Source organism: Tursiops truncatus, chromosome 2, assembly GCF_011762595.2.
Source record: "Tursiops truncatus isolate mTurTru1 chromosome 2, mTurTru1.mat.Y, whole genome shotgun sequence".
Classification (NCBI taxonomy): Eukaryota; Metazoa; Chordata; class Mammalia; order Artiodactyla; family Delphinidae; genus Tursiops; species Tursiops truncatus.
Genome location: NC_047035.1, coordinates 85,738,524 through 85,759,959, shown reverse-complemented (window position 1 = coordinate 85,759,959; position 21,436 = coordinate 85,738,524). Strand labels below are relative to the sequence as shown.

At 36.8% G+C, this 21,436-nt stretch overlaps 1 protein-coding gene across 7 annotated transcripts in view; it reads left to right on the top strand.

Annotated features, from left to right (window-relative positions):
- Window positions 1–21,436, top strand: part of UBR1 (ubiquitin protein ligase E3 component n-recognin 1) — a 166,798-nt gene that overhangs the window by 130,199 nt on the left and 15,163 nt on the right. For all 7 annotated transcript variants that reach the window (XM_073800837.1, XM_019935371.3, XM_019935370.3 and 4 more), the window contains 9 exons: window positions 180–273; window positions 1,531–1,679; window positions 5,721–5,776; window positions 6,818–6,914; window positions 10,696–10,763; window positions 11,755–11,905; window positions 16,440–16,527; window positions 17,892–18,025; window positions 19,480–19,588. In XM_073800837.1, coding sequence (XP_073656938.1) covers window positions 180–273; window positions 1,531–1,679; window positions 5,721–5,776; window positions 6,818–6,914; window positions 10,696–10,763; window positions 11,755–11,905; window positions 16,440–16,527; window positions 17,892–18,025; window positions 19,480–19,588 — 946 coding nt within the window. The remainder of the gene's footprint in view (window positions 1–179; window positions 274–1,530; window positions 1,680–5,720; window positions 5,777–6,817; window positions 6,915–10,695; window positions 10,764–11,754; window positions 11,906–16,439; window positions 16,528–17,891; window positions 18,026–19,479; window positions 19,589–21,436) is intronic.

Below are 21,436 nucleotides of genomic sequence, written 5' to 3'. Positions count from 1 at the left end.
AGAATATCACCCTAATGCCATCTGGTTATCTAGGTGGAGAAATTGTGAATGATTATTTATTGCTTATTAACATTTTCTAAGTTTTCTAAAATGATCATATATAATTTACAAAAGCTAGAAAAGTGTGTGTCAGGCTAAACTCCTGTGATTTTTCTTTCTTTTTCCTTTTAATTTGTAAGGAGAAAAGCCAACAATTCCAGTCTTGTTTGATCAAGGAATGGGTGATTCCACTTTTGAGTTCCATTCTATTCTGAGTTTTGGAGTTCAGTCTTCGTAAGTATCTAAACAAGAGAAGTTTGTAAGTGGTTGTGAAAATAAGAGTGAAGAACAGTTCTTTCCTTCCTTCTTGCTTTATTTGTAAAATTGTTTTCTTTATCCCATTTTTATCTTGTTGCTTTCTCCCTAGAGTTTTATTTGTACTAATGAAATTAAGTGGTTTGAGATATTAGAGTAATATGTATTTAATATGTATTAGGGTGAACCATGCCTATAATTAACTGTTTTTGACCAACAAAAATACTATTTTTATATAGTCCAACCTACAACAAGAACAGAATTTAAGAGACTTAAGTTAAAATCACATCTGACTTGCTCTGTGACTTCTGAAAAGTCTCAGGTCACTCCAACCCTACCACAATTCATTTTCTTGTTTGTAAGATTGAGACAGTGGTCTTCTAACTTACCTCATAACGTTAATGGAAAGATATTTATGTGAAGGCACTTTGAAAAATATAATATATCCAAATCAGATATTACTTGTTAATGAATATCATCTGAGGTACATTTTTCTAGTTGTGATCCTTGTTTACATTATGTATCCCATTGCTACTGAAAATATTTGTTACTTGCAACAAATAGAAGTTCAGGAAACCAGAAATAATCATTGCTAGTACATATATTATAATATACACACACAGACATACACACACCCCTATCAGCGCAGAAGTACTTCTTGGTCCCTTATCCATACACTAAAACTTATGTCAGATCTGTTTCCTCTGAGTTTTTTTGTTTTTTTTTTTGCGGTACGCGGGCCTCTCACCGTTGCGGCCTCTCCCGCTGCGGAGCACAGGTTCCGGACGCGCAAGCTCAGATTCTCCACGGCATGTGGGATCTTCCCGGACCGGGACACGAACCCGCGTCCGCTGCATCGGCAGGCGGACTCTCAACCACTGCGTCACCAGGGAAGCCCTCCTCTGAGTTTTAATCCTCTCTCCAGTCTGTTCCTTAATTTGGACCTGGACCCTTTCTGCTGTGAACATTTACTGCATCTTTTATAAGAAATTATCTGGGTCATTACCATTTTGTCGGAGACATTTTTCTACCTGTAGGAGTTACAGTTCTGCTTTTCCCATTTTTTCTTAAGGAATAAATCTTCTTCAGCAGCTCTTATCTCTAATTTGACAAAGGGTAGTTTACTTTGTCAAAAGGAGTTAAATTCTTACTTTGGTACTTAATTGGACTTCTCAATAGGTAGCCCCTTTTACTAGACCATCATATCAATATAAATTTTTCTTGTTTTATTTTTAGGATAAAATATTCTAATAGCATCAAGGAAATGGTCCTTCTCTTTGCCACAACAATTTATAGAATTGGATTGAAAGTGCCTCCTGATGAAACGGATCCTCGAATCCCCATGATGACCTGGAGCACATGTGCTTTCACTATCCAGGCAATTGGTAAAGCCTATAAGAGAACTAGTTTGGAGCTTTATAGAAACAGAATTAACATTGATTGACCAAAATTCCTTTTTTTCCCTGATGGCCTGGAATACTTTGACTTGTTTAAGGACTCTTAGTATATCAGTAGATTAGGTGACATGATGCCATTTAGCCTTAGAATATTTTGTATTAATCTCTTAACTACAAAAATGAGCATATAAACTAAAAATACTTGAAAGGGACAGCATGAAGCAAGCTATATTAGAAAGGTGGCAGAGTTACAACACTGGAAGATCAGAGAAAAACAAAGGAAGAAGAATCAACCCAGAAATGTCCAGTATTTTTATTTCTTTTACACTTTGAGATAAAAAGAAAGGTAAACTAAAGTCATCTAAAAAATTACCAGGAAAGAGAAAGGAAGACTGAGGGGGTCAGGAGAGACAGATTAGCAGCAAGAAACCTACCAAGTCTGAAGGGAAGCCCACTGTCAAGTTCTCTGCCATGTTGAAAGCTTCTAGCTATCAAATCAACATGTTGTGCACCAGCGGTCCCCAACCTTTTTGGCACCAGGGACCAGTTTCATGGAAGACAGTTCTTCTGCGGACTGGTGGCCTGGGCGTGGGGGAGTGGTTCAGGTGGTAATGCAGGTGATGGGGAGCAGCAGATGAAGCTTCGCTCACTCGCTGCTCACCTCCTGCTGTGCAGCCCGGTTCCTACCAGGCCACTGACCGATATCGGTCCGCAACCTGGGGGTTGGGGACCCCTGTTGTACACCTTAAACTTACACAGTGTTATATATCTCATTAAAGACGGGTAGTGAAGCAGTGAAGAATTGCTTAGATTTTTAAATTAGTATATTTGCCCATGACAGTCACAAGATAGAGTACTACATGAAAAAGAGTTAAGAACTGTAATTCTTTCATGTCATCTTTATCCAAGCCAGTTTCAGACTCATTTTCCAGTTTTTCTGGTAGTTGTTTTTAATGGTTCTACCACATTTTCTTCATTTAAATATAGTTTTGTAATAAGACACTATTTCATGATTTGAAGTAACTAACATGAAGCCACTTCTTTTTTTTTAATAAATTTATTTATTTATATTTTATTTTTGGCTGCGTTGGGTCTTCGTTGCTGCACACAGGCCTTTCTCTAGTTGCAGAGAGAGGGTGCTACTCTTCGTTGCGGTGCACGGGCTTCTCATTGCAGTGGCTTCTCTTGTGGAGCACGGGCTCTAGGCGTGCGGGCTTCAGTAGTTGTGGCTCGTGGGCTCTAGAGCGCAGGCTCAGTAGTTGTGGTGCACGGGCTTAGTTGCTCTGCAGCATGTAGGATCTACCAGGGCTCAAACCCATGTCCCCTGCACTGGCAGGCAGATTCTTAACTACTGCGCCACCAGGGAAGTCCAAAGCCACTTCTTTCACAGAGCGTTCCTGGACATCAGCATCAGTCTCTGTGAACGGATTTTAGAAGTTATTTCCAAACCTGTCAGACTTAAATTGTGGGTAAAAAATAAATACACAGGTTTATATTTACTATGATTAAATAAAATGAGAAAAGGAAAAGATGAGGTTTAAATAGAATCTGAACAATATGATATGAAATGTAAAGCATTCTTTTGGAGTCATAATCTACTAAATATCTTCAGATTTCCAATGAAGGTACTTTTACACTTTACTATTTTGGGAACACAAGCATTAGGAATTGGAAATTTATATTTAGGCATTGAACATTTTAAAAAGTGACAGTTTTTTTATAGAGTAGATGAGAAATTCATTGGAGAATAGGACTGAGTCTTCATGTGTGTTTCTGTAACATAGTAATTTGAATCTATTTGATTAATAGAGTGTTATATAGTTTTCACTCTAGGGCTTTTTCCATGCAGTGGATATAATGCTGTACTTTATTCCTAGTACATAAACAGCTAACTTTTCTCACTCCCTGTGGGTGTGGAGAGACATATACAGGATGTGTTGGCACAGTTATGAAAAATAGTTGAGGAATCAAAACAGAGGGTCTGACAAAGAGAATGGAAGAAGAGGACAAATATTGTCAATCGATCACTTTGTGAATAAGATATCTTATGCCGCATAACAGGAGGGGGCCCTTCTGAGATAAAGGCACTAATCTCTGAAGAATTTAGTACTTCCTCGCTCAGATTATTTAACAAAACTTCTTCCCAAGCAATACCCAGGAAATAACAAAGTTTTGCTTAATGACTAATTCCAAAGTCCATAAAATGTCAGTTCAGGAATTGTTTCAAAACCAATAGGGTGGTTATATGATCCACACATCCTCCAAATTTTAAAAATGTATATATAAATCATGTGACATTCATTTTAATATAAAATTTACAAATATAAAATCAGTACTGAACTGAAAAGATATATTAATAGGTTTTATACTTGCTCAAGTGACTTTTGTAACACAATATATAATATTCAGTTAAACATCTGGTATCTAATGGTAAAAAAAACTACCAGCAAATTGAGGTTACATTTAGAATTAAACATGGTGATACTTGATTTAGTTCATACTGACCTTTTAACTATCGCATTTTGTGTTTAATGGTGTCTAGATTAGCCAAAATTTTGTCCATTTTTAGCCAGTTCTGGTTTTCTATTTTTTCTGCTTTCTTCAAAGCTAGAATAAGAGAAAATACATGATAAAAAAATGCAAAAAGAGAATAGGAAATAAGCCTTCCACTCTCACAGATGTGTTTGCTACCAAGGATCAGTGAAAATAAGAGTAATTTAGTAATAAATACCCTAGCCAACAAGGCAAAATATATTTCTGAACCCATGCTTTTTTGGTATTTTCAGTTTCATCTTTTTATCCTATAAATCTAATTGTTTTTTAATAGTACCTAAAAGAGCAATAACGTTACTTACGTCTGTCTTATGTATTATTTTTTAACAAAATAGGTGTTATTATATTAAAAAAATTACTTATTTAAAAATTTTTTGCAGAGAAGGACAAATACTGTATGTTTTTATTTATATGTGCTATCTAAAATATAAAACAAATGAACAAATATAGCAAACAGACTCACAGATACAAAGGACAAACTAGTGGTTACCAGAGGGGAGAGGGGTAGGAGTAGGGGCAAAATAGGTGAAGGAGATTAAGAGGTACAAACTACTAGGTACAAAATAAATGTTACAAGGAAGTAATACAAAGCACAGGAATATAGTCAGTATTTTATAATAACTTTGTATGGAGTGTAATGTGTAAAAATATCAAATTACTATATACCTGAACTTAATATAATATTGTAAGTCAACTATACTTCAATTAAAGAAAAAAATTTTTTTTGCATAGGAATTTTTTTTTTTTAAAGGAGGATAAATGAACCAGAATGCTTTGTTTTTCCCAGGTATTCTTTTTTTTTTTTTTTTTTTTTTTTTTTTTTTTTGCAGTACACGGGCCTCTCACTGTTGCGGCCTCTCTCGTTGCGGAGCACAGGCTCCGGACGTGCAGGCTCAGCGGCCATGGCTCACGGGCCCAGCCGCTCCGCAGCATGTAGGATCTTCCCAGACCAGGGCACGAACCCGTGCCCCCTGCATTGGCAGGCGGACTCTCAACCACTGCGCCACCAGGGAAGCCCCCAGGTATTCTTTATTGATTGCTGCAGGGACTTTATTATTTGTAGTAGCAATTTGTGAATGATCTACATTTGCCTTTGTAGTATTCTCTCACTCAAAAGTTTGGAAATTTGGGGGACTTCCCTGGTGGTCCAGTGGTTAAGACTCCGTGCTTCCAATGCAGGGGGCCTGGGTTTGACCCGGTGCCGCATGCCACAACTAAAAGAGCCCACATGTAGCAACGAAGATCCCATGTGCTGCAACTAAGACTCAGCGCAGCGAAATAAATAAATAAATAAATATTTTAAAAAATTGGGTGGGGGGGAAATTTTGGCATAGACTTAAACATGAAATTTTGAAGGGGAAAAGTGCAAAGCATCTGGTCAAAAATAAGATTAGTTAAAGAATATCTGATAGAAACCAAGTATACAATTGTAGCAGTATTCAGAATTTATCATTTTCGTTTTTCTTACTCTTTGAGAAAACCTCTTGGGAGATGAAGGAAAACCTTTGTTTGGAGCACTTCAAAATAGACAGGTATGTGTATTCCAGCAGGGTACGTGTAACTCTTGGTATGCTTTTTTAGGGAGTCCGCAGTATATTTATCATTTAAAAAAATCTTTATTCATTCCTTTTTCTGTAAAAGTTAGCAGAATTCTGTTAAAAAAAAAAGCTACTTCAGTCTCATAGGAGACTGAAGGGCCAACATTGTACACTTTGGAGAGTTTTCTCAATCTTAGTGGTTAAATGTAATTCACAGAAAGATTTCTGATGATACTTGGTTACTTTTTATCCCCTTCTCTGTTTATTTCCAAATCAGAACCCTAGTGTCTCTTACATTTTTCCTTCTTACTAATTTTGTACCATCATGTAATATTAAGTATTAATGCTGGCTTAGCTCTAGATAAATCATCATACTGAATTCAAGAATAAAACTAAACCATGACTCCTTGATGGGCAGATCCTGACTCTGTATAACTATACTCCTGCCTCAGGCCCAAGCCTCATAACATTGGGGACCCTGAAAAACAGTGCTTAAGAAATGTGCTCAGTAGCCCTGTGAAAACAAACTGGGTAACAGGATTCCCTAGACCACCTACTTCCTAGCCATTTCTCTCTTATTATCTGATAGCTGACACAGGGGACTTGGAGTCCACGATGTGCTTCCCTATAGTTCCCATCCTTCCATCTGGGAAGCAGAAGATCTGTTCCCTGAATTCAGTGATTTTCTGCCATCATTTTAGAATTTCTGTAAATACGTTTGTTTGCACAGGCCTCAATAGAATAATTTAGGCCAGATATTTAAGAGAATGACTCTGGGGAAAATGAGTACTTAAATGAGAATTGAGATGATTATATCTTTAATACCTCTTTGTCATGGGAAGATCTATTAAAAAAATTCGGTGAAGTCATAAAACTTTTTAGAAGTATTAAAAATATTGTAACTAAATTTGCAAGAATGTAAAGTATATAGTAAGTCTGCACTAATTCTTGCAGACTGGGATTGGTTTTTACATTGAATGACTTAGGTCTTTTATCTTCCCTTATCTTTTTATCTTCCCCTCTCTTACAATCTAGCATAATGGTCTAAAAGCATTAATGCAGTTTGCCATTGCACAAAGGATTACCTGTTCTCAGGTCCTGATACAGAAACATCTGATTCGTCTTCTATCAGGTAGAGTCTTCTCTGAATTATTATTATTATGTTATTTATGTGTCTTTTCCCATTGCATTTCTGGCAGTGTATTTTATTAGGAAACAACACACTGCACTAACTTTGGATACTCATTACCACAGCCTTACAAAAGAAAAAAACAAAAAGAAAAAAAACACATGGCTGCCCCTTTAATACCTGCAATCTTATTTTTAAAGCCAAGTGTTTTCAAATGTTGTCAACGTGTATCGGTTATACCCACCTAGGGGCTTTTTTGAACCAACATCCACAATCACTAACATCTGGTATCTCAGTCTGGTTAGAAAAGGGAGCAGTGATGTGGCTAGAACATTTAAAAATATGTTTAGTTTTGCTGGTGTGTATCAAAGTCATATAAAAATAATAGAAGTGCTAAGTGTGGTAATCTCAGACTGTAGGTCCATGCATGCCCTTTTCTTTGAGAGACAGGCTATATAACAGCTGAGTTGGGGTTTTTTTTAGATTCTAACAAGCTAGAAATTAAGCCCATATGGTACTCAATATAAAAACAAAAAGAGGGATTAGAGGTCATACAGTAGTAGAATGATTTGGCTTTCATTTTGGTTGTCTGCATTTCCATTTAGGTATTTGTACTACAAGAGCTCCTTTGCATCTAAATAGGTCAGGCTTAAAAAAGACTGTTTTTATAAGTCTTTTTATTCGTAAGTTCAATATGTCACAGGTAAAGAGGTTTAAGCTTGCACTTCCTAGGTATGTTTCTACCAAATAAGAGAGTCATTCAGTCTTTTTAAGCTTTAAAGCCAGGCATGGTGTTTTTCTAGCTGATCTAACAGGCTTTTTTCCCCAAAATTGACCAGTTACTTTACCTTGAAAGTCTGTTGAAACAGGTCACCTTCCTCCTTGTTGATTCCCACAAGCTTCTTAGGGAGCTCTTCCTGGGCAGCTTTCTGTCACTCTAATGACATGGGGGTTCCATGGCTCCATCCAATCTGCCACCTAAATTTCATTAGAACTTTTACCCTGCCAAGTTTTATATCTTCAAGTTTATTTCCAGCTATCTCCTGAATTAATCTCATGCTAATAGGAATCTAATATTAATGCTGTTCCCTAGCTATACACTTAAATTTTTTCTGTTTTTTCATTTACTTTTTCTCTTATTGGTCAGTTGCACAGGCCCAGAATTTTGCACGTGTTACACATGCTTCTTATTCTTAGGACCTCTTCCTATTGTTAACAGTTTATCCTATTTGCACAGTAATATTTTGGTCTTGTTTTTTAATTTTTTGGCATCTCTTTTCATTTCAGTTATAATTTGGATACCTTGTTTTACCAGCACTTCCAAATAGTCTCCCTGCTTTTACATTCATCACACGTTATGGGATTTATAATGTTTAAAACACGTCAAAATAAGCACCAAACAAAGAGACTATTTAACATCATCACAGATAGCAGAAACTGAAATAATAGTGCATAATCTCTAATTGGCAGTAACTAATAGAATTGATGTGCTTTTGCTCTGTAATGTAGCTTTGTGCCTTTATGTAAAAGTTTGGTATGTGAAAATTTATTAGCAGGAACATCTTTATTTGCAAGGTGTTAGGGCTATAAACTCTGTATAGAGGTAGAAGATATGGTCTCTGCCATTTGTAAGGCTTATGATTGAATTAAAGAAGCAGAACCTCTGTGAAAACTCACATTATAATGTAGCCAAATGCCAGATATATGGTAAGAATACATGCTTCAAGAATTGAGACAGGAAGGGATCACTGTGGGGCTCTGCTGTTTTTTTCCTCTAACAGGGTCCATAAAGATAAGCTGAGAGGAACAGAGACAGCATTCTAAGCCCAGGGCACAATTTAAACAGATTGAGGAGGTAGGAAAGCATGTGATATGTTCAAGTTAGGCAAGTTTGATAGGAGTAGTGGCACCTGTAGATAGATAGAGAAGCATGAAGTTGTTTTGATAAAAATAGAGGATCTTAAATGCCCCAATGAGAAGTTTGAACTTTATTCTTCAAGTTATTGGGAATTTTTGAAACATTCTGAGCAATAATATTCTAAAATTAATTTGATATTGTATAGGTTGGATTGGAAAAAGGAAAAATTAAAGGTAACATGCATCTGCATGTAGTAGCATAAATTAGGGAGGGAATTGTGATGGGTGGAGGCAAGATTTTGAATTAAAATGAGTAACTAGATTATTGAGAGAAATAGGGAAGTCCAGAAAGTCCACAATAGAGAGCTGTTTTGTGTGAAAGGTGATGAATAATGTTGTAACATGTTGATTCTGCAGTAGCAACAGGACATACAATGCTCACTGCCATGTATGTGCCAGGCATTGTACAAGGATCTTTTTATATAATCATGTCTTTGAACTGCCATTCTTCAAGGAAATTATCATTTTCCTGATTTACAGATGAAGAAACTGAGGCACAGAGAAGTTATTTGACTTGATTGAGGTCATAAAAAGAGGCAGAACTAGTATTTGAATCCAAGCCTGACCATAAAACCTATGCTTTTCCTGCTATATCACATAAGTTTTGCTGAGATATTTAATTTAGCATAAATGGAAGATTTATTTATTTACTTATAGCTATTTAGCTATTAACATAGCTAGTTAATGGCAGAGCCCTGTTATCACTTTGTTTTTTAAGGCCAATATTAATAGCGTTTATCGATTACTGTATGCCAAGCTCAGGATAAGTACTTTTAATGCACATGTTAACGAACCTCTCAACAATCTTGTATACACTGTAGACTTAGAGAAGTCAAGTACCTTGCTTATGACAAATAGTCGCAGGAAGTACTGCATCCCATTTCTGTCTGACTCCAAAGCCCATGCTCTTAACTTTTATGGTTTTGTTTAGAATCTTGGATTTGGGGTTGAGAAATTCAACTAGTCTGAATTTTTTTTTTTTTTTTTTTTTTTTTTGCGGTCCGTGGGCCTCTCACTGTTGTGGCCTCTCTTGTTGTGGAGCACAGGCTCCGGACGTGCAGGCTTAGCGGCCATGGCTCACAGGCCCAGCCGCTCCGCGGCATGTGGGATCTTCCCGGACCAGGGCACGAACCCGTGTCCCCTGCATTGGCAGGCGAACTCTCAACCACTGCACCACCAGGGAAGCCCCTAGTCTGAATTTTAAACAAATAATAGTTTTATTGAAATAAATTAATTCCCTCATTTTTATATATACAAAACCCTTAATGTTGTTTTGAATTCTTGATTTCACTTCCTTGTCACTCTTTCTCTGACTTCCAAATTTAGAGACTGATCAAATCAGAAAGACAAAGTTTTTGAGCTGTCTGCATTTCCTTCCATTCATCAGCCCATATAAACCATTATCTAATTTTAATTCAGGAGGATCATCTCCATACTCCTTTCATTTACAGTGCTTTTCATGCTCTCCCTGCTCCAAACCCCAAATTGTTCACGTATTTTATGTATCACAGAACATTTAGAAATGCGTAGTTAGGGGGGAAAAAGTGGTAGGGAACATTGTATAAAAGGAATTCTTTTTCATTCAGCAAATACTTATCAAACAATTTCTTACTTCAGTCATCCTAGTTTATTTACCCTTTGCCCCGTATCTTATATTTCAACCATTAAATTGCATCCAGGGCTTTTTAGAGCCTTTTCTCAGTTTAGTTTATCTTTAATTATGGTTCCTATATCTTAAAGGTGTGATATACCAGTTTATCAGTTTCTGTATTATAACCCTGTTAAATTTTTGTTTTAGATCTTGCATTATATTTAACTACATTGCTTATGACTGACTGAATTACATTAAGGTTTTTTTGTTTTTTAGTTGTTCTTCCTAACCTCAAATCAGAAGCTACACCTTGCCTTCTATCTGTAGATCTATTTCATGTTTTGGTAAGTGTTCAGTAAATTTTTTTTTTAAGTCACTCAAGCTTAGAATTTCGTGTGTTTTCCTCATTGAAATTTATGCTCTTTGTTCAAGATTAAAAATTATCAGTGTTCAAAGTTTAGTCTCTTTTGTCCATTCCCTTTACAAATAGATACAGATTTGACTGAGACCATGAAAATCACTTTAAAAATGAAACCACATTTACCCTTTACTTTGTAATAGTCTTATTCTAGTTGATTATATTTAGTTAGTGTCTATACAAACAAACTTTTTCTAATAATGTATTTTCCCCCTTCCTCTTTTTCTCATCTTGTTTACATTCTAAGCAGTGAATGATGGGGTGAGCTGTCTTAAAATCATTAATTATTCGTGATAGGGACCAGGCCATGGGTGCATCCAGGCTTCCCCCAAAACACCTATGGTTAGGTGGCAACTGTTTTTTGAGTTTCTTGCACAGCTTTTCCATCCCTGTGAAGATTCCATTCCTTCAAAGCGAGTTCTCTAGAAAGAGCCATGGTGAAGTTGGGAGCATGGAGTTTGTGGATGCAAGGTTAGCCAGTATCCTCTACCCAGTGGTTGTCTCCCTATCTTTTGGAATCTCTTGGGGGAACCTTGAAAAGAATGCTGGTAAATGGGCCCGACCACCTGAGATTATGATTTGATTGGACTGGTGTGGGGCCTGTGTATCAGTGTTATTTTAAGAGCTCCCCAAGTGATTGTAATGTTGAATCTTCTAAAATCGCAGGGTTGAGACCACTACCTAGAACTAGAATAAGTAGACCCAGCAAAGGGTTAAATCTGTTTGGTGATGACATTTGTCCTCTATTTGTGGTATATTATATTATAAAATATCTTGTTGAATAATTAGGAAAAATATGGTGGTTATTAAAAAAAAACACAAACAGTGCAGGATCTGGTGTTCTTTACATTTAGTTATGAGATTAACTTGTGTTGGTCTTTGTTGTTACCCATGTTGATGTCCATTTTCTCTCATAGGTGGGTACTGTGTTAGCATTCCCATCCTTGTATTGGGATGATGCTGTTGATCTGCAGCCTTCATCAATTAGTTCTTCCTATAACCACCTTTATCTCTTCCATTTGATCACCATGGCACACATGCTTCAGATACTTCTTACCACAGACACAGGTAAAGCTCCCATCAGTTGTTAACTGTAAATAACATTTGCCCATGATTTATTGGCAAAATAAATTAAGTTTGTGATTAATCATTTTATATATTTCTAAGTTCTGTATTATGTCTCTTTTTGAATGACTGTTCATTTGTTTCTTTACGGATGCTGTTTAAACGGAAAGGTTAGAAGAACTGTGACAGGAATAATTAGGTCAACCACTTGATTCTCTAACTTGCAGCTGCTCTCTAGGTATACAGGGAGACCATTTGGATCTGCTTTTCCCTTTCTTTTTTTTTTTTCAAATTCCCCAATCTCAAGGTTGAGGATTAGTCTCTCCATTGTTTGTTCCTACCTAAATACTTTCAGCCTTTCGATAAGCCTGTCTACGAAACATTCTTGATTCCTCCAGCTAGAATGATAGTACTTTGTTCATTTTATAGCAGTTATCACATAGTGTCTTATTTTATAGTTATATCTTACTGTTGTTCCACTCCTTTCCCTGCTTCTCCTTTCTCCCTGCTCCTCCATGCCTACTGTTTCTTTAATAGGGAACATTCAAATTTCAAAATCTTCCCTCATAAGCTTCAAGTGTCTAGCAACTTTTGTTATACCCAGTAAGAACTCAATAAATATTTTTTGGATGAATGTTCATTTGAGGATACATGAGTAATATCATGGAATTGTGGTATAGTTGTCCTTATAGACTCTGCTCTTAATAGAAAACAAAGTTGGGTTTTGAGTATCAGTGATCAATAAAGGCTACTGAAAGTTCAAATAATTTAGAGGACAGATAATTAAAGTGACCTTAGAACGGTATCTAGCAAAATTACATATGCATTTACCTTTTGACCCACCAATCCCACTTCTAGGAATCTACCCCAAAGCTCTACTGGCAGAAGTATGAAAGGATATAAGCACAGATTATTCATTGTGGCATTATTTGGAATAGCAGAAAACTGGGAGATTGGTTGAATGACCTATGGTATATCCATATAATGGAATGCTGTGCAGCTATAAAACAGAATGAACAAGATCTATTGAAGAAGTGATCTCCAGGATATATTATTAAGTGAAAAAAGTAGGGTACAGAACACTGGTTTTAGTATATACCTTTGTGTGAGGTATTTTATGTGTATTCATGTGTTTACATTCTTACATATATTCATACTTGCTTATTTTTTTAATAAATGAAACAACAGAAGTATAAACCGAAAACTGATTAAAAAGAATTGCCTCTAGGACAAAGTAAAGAGTACAATACTTTGAGCAAAGACTCTTATGAATGTCTTTTTAATATAGTTGATTTTAGAACCCTAATTATACTTAACTAAAAAAAAAATCTAAATGGTGAAAATAATTTTTTGACAATTGAAAACAACAAATGAACCTAACAAGTGTATCAAGAAAATAATTGCTTAAGTGACTTTAAAAAACAGTATTTCAACTGTACTTCCCTAGTAGGATATATTCTGATAATGGAAGAACTACAAAAAAAATCTTAAATTGAACTCAGTTAGTGGTATCAGTAGTACTAATATTCTTATTTTGAAATTATTTTAGGCGGTTTTTAAACCAAATAAGGATTGTGTTAATGTCATTGGGAACCAGATTTTCAGTATAAGAAGGAAGACACACAAGAATAAATTCAGAAAAGTTAAGTAAAAACCAAATAATCTCCCAGTCACAATCCCTGCAAGTTATTTTTTGGGTGTCAGCAGACTGATTGTAAGTTTATATGGAGAGGCAGAAGACTCAGAATAGCCAACTCAGTATTGAAGGAGAAGAACAAAGTCGGAGGACTGATACTACTTGACTTTAAGATTTACTGTAAAGCTACAGGAATCAAGACAGTGTGGTACTGGTGAAAGAACAGACCAATGAATCAATGGAACAAAACAGAGAGCCCCCAAATAGACCCACATAAATATAGTCAATTGATCTTTGATGAAGGAGCAAAGACAAATGGAGGAAAGATAATCTTTTCAACAAATGGTGCTGGAACAACTGGATATCCACATGCAAGACACAGACACAGATCTTACACCTTTCCCAAAAATTAACTAAAAGTGGATTATAGACCTAAATGTAAAAATACAAAACTATAAAACTCCTGGAAGATAACATAGAAGAAAACCTAGGTTACCTTGGGTATGCAATGACTTTTTAGGTACAACACCAAAGGTACAATCCATGAAAGAAATAGTTGGTAAGTTGGACTTCATTACAATTCAAAACTTCTGTTCTGCAAAAGATTATTATCAGGAGAGTGAGAAGATAAGCCACAAACTGGTTGAATGGATTTCCAAAAGATGCATCTGATAAAGAACTGTTATCCAAAATATACAAAGAACTCCTCTAAGATTCAACAGTAAGAAAACAATCTCGTTAAAAATGGACAAAAGACCTGAACAGACACCTTGCCAAAGAAGATATCCAGATGGCAAATAAGCATATGAAAAGATGTTTACAATTAGGTGTCATTAGAGAATTACAAATTAAAACAACAACGAGATACCAGTATACATCTATCAGAATGGGCAAAATCCAGAACACTGACAGCACTAAGTACTGGCAAGGATGTGGAGCAACAGGAGCTCTCATTCATTGCTGGTAGGAATGAAGCCCATGCCACTTTGAAATACAGTTCAGCAGTTTCTTAACCAAACTAAACATGCTGCTACCATGCAGTCCAGCAGTCACACTCCTTGGTACCTACCCAAATGAACTGAAAACCCATGTCCACACTAAACCTGCACACAGATGTTTATAGCAGCTTTATTCATAACTGTTAAAACTTGGTAGCAACCCATATGTCCTTGTGACTGGATAAATAAACTGTGGTACATCCAAGCAATGGAGTATTCTTCAGTGCTAAAAAGAAATGAGCTGTGAAGCAATGAAAAGACATGGAGGAAACTTAAATACATATAACTAAGTGAAAAAAGCAAATTTGAAAATGCAACATACTGTGTGATTCTATGACATTCTGGAAAATGCAAAACTATGAGATAGTAAAATGACCAGTGGTGATTGGCAAGGGTTAGGGGAGAGAGAGGTGAATAGGCAGAGCACAGAGGGTTTTTAGGGTTTAATGAAACTACTCTGTGGGATACTATACTAATGGATACATCTTATACATTTGTCAAAACCCATAGAATGGGGCTTCCCTGGTGGCGCAGTGGTTGAGAGTCCACCTGCCGATGCAGGGGACGCGGGTTCGTGCCCTGGTCCGGGAAGATCCCACATGCCGCGGAGCGGCTGGGCCCGTGAGCCATGGCCGCTGAGCCTGTGCGTCCGGAGCCTGTGCTCCGAAACGGGAGAGGCCACAACAGTGAGAGGCCCGCGTACTGCAAAAACAAAAAACAAAAAACAAAAAAAAACCTGTAGAATGTACAATAGCAAGAATTATCTCCAATGTAAACTATGGACTTTGGGTGATAATGATGTGTCAATATAGGTTGTAACAAATGTGCCAGTCCTGGTGAATGGTACTGATAGTGGGAGAGATCGTAGGTGTTTGGGAACAGTGGGTATATGGGAAATCTGTGCTTTTCTCTCAGTTTTGCTGTGAACCTAAAGCTGCTTTAAAAAATAAAGTTTATTAATGTAAAAAGATCTTGTTACCTGGGTGTGTGAATTTGTCAAAATTCATTAAATGGTGCATTTAATATTTGTGCATTTTATTGTATGTAAAATTTACCTCATACTGAAAAAAACAGTCATATACAAATATTGAACTCTTACATTTAAATTGGAAATATCAGTATGAGTTCATGATATATTTTCCTTTAAAAAAAAAAAAGTGTATTTTCTAAAGAGACCTTAATTGAAAAAGGAAAAGAACTGGCAATATTCAAGGTAAGAGACTCAGGGTAATTTTAACTGTGGCCTTTCAGATGAATTAATGGATAAACAAAATATTTTTAAAACAAGAGAGTACTACTCAAATGTGCTGTACCCATCCCTTGCAGCAGACTGAAGATAGGCATTTTTATCCCCATTTTAATATAATAAAACTAAAGTTCAGAGAACTTCAATGGCTTACACAAAATTTTAACTTAAGTGGGAGAGGTGGCAGTTGCTGGAAAGGTTTAGGATGGTCCTACTAAAGGTTAAGGATAGATTATGGAGGAAATAACCCCACAAGATTCTTTTTATGTGTCTCTTTGCTTGAGCAAGAAGGCAGAACAGCAACCTACTTTCCTTTCTAGAGGTTGAATTTCTACCTGCTAGACAGGACAGCTAGGAACCCAGAGCAGGTAGATGACCACTAATTTATTTACCTGGTCATGTTATAATGAGGTAAACATTTATTAAACATCATGTTTAGCAAGGCTGTGATTCTGCCCTATTTGTTTCTCTAGCTAACATACTGTTAAAGTTTATGTAACAGTTTTAATATTCAGGATCAACAATTTAGACTGAGAACAAGGGAAAGAACCTCAGTTGAGTTGACATTGCTTATTTTCCTGGAACCATGAAATTGGCGTTTAATTGATAAATTGAATAGCAAATTCATAGATTTATCTTTCAGAATTTCTTTTTCAGGTCTCCCCCTTGCACAAATTCAAGAAGAGAGTGAAGAGGCTCGTTCTGCATCTTCTTTCTTGGCAGAAGTTTCTCAGTATACAAGTGGGTGAGTAACAGTCCATTAGTCCAGTCTATTTCAGTATTGTTTTTATAATTCCACATCTTTGTTCAGTTGTTTGGCAGTATAACTTTTTTTTTTTTTTTTTTGTTATGGTACGCGGGCCTCTCACTGCTGTGGTCTCTCCCGTTGCGGAGCACAGGCTCCGGACGCGCAGGCTCAGTGGCCATGGCTCACGGGCCTAGCCGCTCCGCGGCATGTGGGATCTTCCCGGACCAGGGCACGAACCCGTGTCCCTTGCATTGGCAGGCGGACTCTCAACCACTGCACCACCAGGGAAGCCCGGCAGTATAACTTTTGAACCATTTTAATTCCAGTTTTAAAAAATCAGTTAAAAGGCTTTTGGAATAACAACAAGTAAAACCTACCCATTCATTTGTTTCTGAGTCTAAAACAAGTTTTGACACATCTTTACTCTTGTAAACTGTTATGGGAACATAGGCAAAAGATGATAGAATTTTAACAATATGCAGCAGTTAGAATTTAAATAAATGTAAAAAGTTGAAAATAGGTTGCCCTTTTAAAGCAATTCATACAGTTAATACACTTAACTACCTAGAGGTTTTTTAAGGCTGCTGTGAGTAATATGTGAAATATATTGGCAATGCAGAGGTTAAAACCAAAAGTACAACAGAGTGCTCTGCTGCGCTTCATCTGCTGCCAAGTTCTGCTCTTTGTTTTCATCTTCTTCGCCAGTCAACCTTTTTCTTTTAGTTTAAGTACTGAATATGTGTGCGTGTGTATTTATTTTTATGTTAATAGACTATTTTTAGAGCTGTTTTAGGTTTACAGAAAGCTTGAATAGAAAGTACAAAGAGTTCCCATTTCCTCCCTCCCCCCACCAATTTCTCCGTTATTAATGTCTTGCATTTGTGTGGTACATTTGTTAAATTGTTGAACCAGTACTGATACATTGTTATTAACTACAGTCCATAGTTTACGTTAAGGTTCACTCTTTATGTTGTAAAATTATAGTATTATATAGATTAGTTTCACTGCCCTGCAAATCACCAATTTTAATACAGAAATCAGGAAAGTATTAACTTTTTTTTTTTTTTTTTTAGCTAACTTGGCTTATTTGGTTAGTTATTGCTAAATATATTTGCTCCACATTTCATTACAAGGGTTAGGAGAAAGAAAAAAGTAGTTCTTTGCCTTAAACATCTACCTGGTAAAAAATGCAAGATTTGTGGTTTTCTATAGCTAGTTAAATATTTTGTTTTAAATATTTAAAAATTAAATGGATAAAAAATTATTTAATGCTCAGCTATGTTTTTGAAAGGAGATGTGTTTACAGTCTAGATTTTAGTCTGATCTGTATTCTGTTCTCTTCTGGAATTATTGCCTCTTAGCTGCATTGGGTGTGGTATTCCTGGCTGGTATTTATGGGTCTCGTTGAAGAATGGCATCATCCCTTATCTTCGCTGTGCTGCATTGTTTTTCCACTATTTACTTGGAGTAACTCCACCTGAAGAACTATTTACCAGTAAGTAGGAAAATGAAATCACAGAGTAGTAAATAAAAGACTTTTTTTGTTACCTTCAACCTCAGGAATACAAGGTGAGAGCAGGCAAAACCACTTCATTCCTCACCTCTTTCATCAGTGTTCATTCCAAACATGTGTGTGCCCCTGCCCTGGTGTAGGTAAAAGGTGAGGCCAGAAACCAGATTAGCCTCACAGTCTGCAAAACCTATTCATGGCTCCTATCTATGTACAGTTTTTGTACTTGAGCTTACAAAATGCCTGCGCGCAGAGTATAATGGTTAAGGTATACAAAAAATTAGAAAGATTGATTGCTTTTAAGGGAAAAGAACTGTTTGGCTAAGTAGGAGGAAATTTTTATTATATACTCTGTTTCTTGAATTTTGAACATATGACTGTATCTATTATGAAAGAGTTAAAATGCTGCTGGGAAAGGACTGTTGTAATAAACCAAGGCTATGTGTATTTGAGTAACAGAATCATTTCCGTTCTCCTTTACTTGCCTTAAATCTACATCAAGGTAGAGAAGGTTTCCTTGTGGCTTTGTATGGGTGAAAATCAGAAGGTTTGTATGATTTTGGAAGAGTCATCAAATTTGCTCAGAGATTCTTTCTTTTGTCCTTTTCTCAGGTCAGCCTTAAGAAGGTTCTATATCTTGAACTCAGTTCAGTAGGCTTTGTTAGATGTAGGTTTGTTCTGATTCTGTATAAATATGATGCTACTTTCCAAGTGGTTGTCAGTACAGATCTGTTGTTTTCATTTTTTTAAAAATCATATATTATCTAGTCTGTGCTGTAGTATGGCAATGGATAAGATAAAGTCCTTTCTTTTATTGAGAGGAGATGAAATATAAACAAACAGATAAATATATATAGTATAATGTGAAATGGTAATAAGTGCTGCAAAGAAAAATAAGCAGGTCATGGGAGTAGAGAATGCTGGGGTAGAGTCATGAAAGCCTTGTTTGTGAGGAGATATTGAGCAAAGGGATATTGAAAAAGGAGATAGGGTTGAACTGGGCGGGTGATTGAAGGAAGAGTATTCCTAAGCAGAAGGAACAATAACTGCAAAGGCTTTGCTTGACATAGTCAAGGAATAGTAGAGATGAGTGGCCGAAGCCTATTGAACAGGGGGAGGGTGGTAGGAGATGAGGTCCAGATCAGGTAGGGCCTTTATGCCACAATAAGGACTTTTGTATTTTGTATTTTTGTGGTGGTTTGCTGTTGGAGAAGTCTGATCAGGAGAATGACTCAATCAGATTTAAACGGATCACTGTAAAATAAATTAATTAATTAAAAAAAAAAAGGATCACTGTGTCTTGTCACCCACAGTTTCATAGAGTACAAAGTATACTCTGTGTAGACAGAGTATAGAAATGAGCATAAACAGTGTAGAAACTCTACTGTTGACCAGGTAAGAATAATGTACTTATTAAATGTATTTTTATTTCCTTGCAGATCCTGCAGAAGGAGAGTACAGTGCACTCTGTAGCTATTTATCTTTACCCACAAATTTGTTCCTGCTTTTCCAGAAATATTGGGATACTGTAAGGCCCCTCCTGCAGAGGTACTGTGGGGTTAAAATATCATTATTGGGTTATTATACAGTTTGAAAATGTTAAATTAAAAATATTTGCTAAGCTCTTAGATTGATTAGCATCGTTTGAAGGGGTGACAAAAATATACGAGATTCCTAATTCACACACATAAGGAGTTGGGGATAAGACCAGCAGCAATGGGCAGCTGGAATTTCTGCTTGTTCTACCATGACTACCATTCATGGTTCTTATTTTCCCTACAGCTGCTATCTCATCCCAGTTTTAAATGGGGTGGGGGGTGGGTGGAGTGAGGGTAGGTCCTGTTGTAAGCAGCAGTACAGTCACAGTTAAACATTGGAGGAACCCAAAGTGGGGCTACAGTAGTAGCATATCTCATATGGTAGCACATATCTCAGCAGGGTGACTGAGGAGGAAATAAAGGTCATTTGGTAGATCAGAGATGTATCTAGTTAAATTTTCTGTGGAAAAGTGTGTCTTTTTTTAATTAAAAATTTCTTCCTACCCCATTACTTACTGGCCCTTCTGATCACTCTCTACCCTCCAAACCTCCAATCTCCTTACCCTATCTTTGCTGCCACCATTTTCCATCTTTTTTTTTTTTGAGATATAATTGACATATACCATCATTTTAATAATTAGTTCTCATCGTGTTACTCTTACTTTATTTCCCCCATTAAAGATTCTGGCATCCAATTCCAATACTTGTTGCAGGGGGGCGGGTTGTTTTTCCCACGCATCCAGCAAGTAATTCTGCAACATCATCTGGGTGTCCTGCTATTCAGCTCAATCCTGATGCTGTCTTCCTGGAGATGCTGTCAGATTCCATGGGTTAAGGGCTCAGTCCATAAAACTGACGACCCCACCTCCACATACTTCAGAAAGAGCCAGTCACAGTCCAGGTTGTCACCTGTGCTCACCAAAAGACTATAGTTTGATTAGTCTGTAGAGCAGCTCACAGAACTCACAGAAACGTTTTACTTACTAGATCATCAGTTTTTTATCAAAGGATATAACTCAGGGCCAGCCAGATGGAAGAGACACATAGGGCAAGGTATGAGGAAAAGGGAGCAGAACTTCCACACTCTATCTCTGAGCACACCACTCTCCCTGAATCGACACGTGTTCACCAACCTGGAAGCTCTCCAAATCCTGTCCTTTAGAGGTTTTATGGAAGCTTTATTACATAAGCGTGATTGAGTAAACCATTGGCCGTTGGCGACTGATTCATCCTCCACCCCTCTTCCCTCCCCAGAGGCTGGTGGGTAAGGAGTGGCTGAAAGTTCCAACCCTCTAGTCAATGGTTAGTTCTCCTGGCTACCAGCCCTCATCCTTTTGTTCAAAAGCCACTTTGTTAACATAACAAAAGACACTTTTTCACTCACATCACTTCGGAAATTCCAAGGGTTTTGGAAGCTCAGTGCTGAAGTTGTGCTGAGTCAGTCTGTGCCAGGAACTGGGTCAGAGACCAAATATATTTATTATTGTTAAAAAAATTAAGTTTGAAGATCTAATTGGCTTTATTAAATGATTTATGAATGGGCAGCATCCCATCTAGCAAGTAGAAAGGAGCCTTTTATAGTCAGCAAGGAGGTGGGACAAGGAAGTCATAAATGAGAAAAGGATTATTTCAGGCAAGGTAACCTTCCTTTGCGGGACAAAAGGATCTGTTAGGCAGATTACCTCACTGCTACTGACCAGGAAATTCCAGACCGATGGGTAAAGATTTCACTTCTGGGGAAGGTTGAAACTGCAATTAGGTTTAGGTGTTAAGTCTTGGTTTGATGGACGTGGGCTTAGCACAAGTAACTTCCATTTGGGGCTTGTCTCTTTTTTAATGTTATCAGTCACAGTATCAC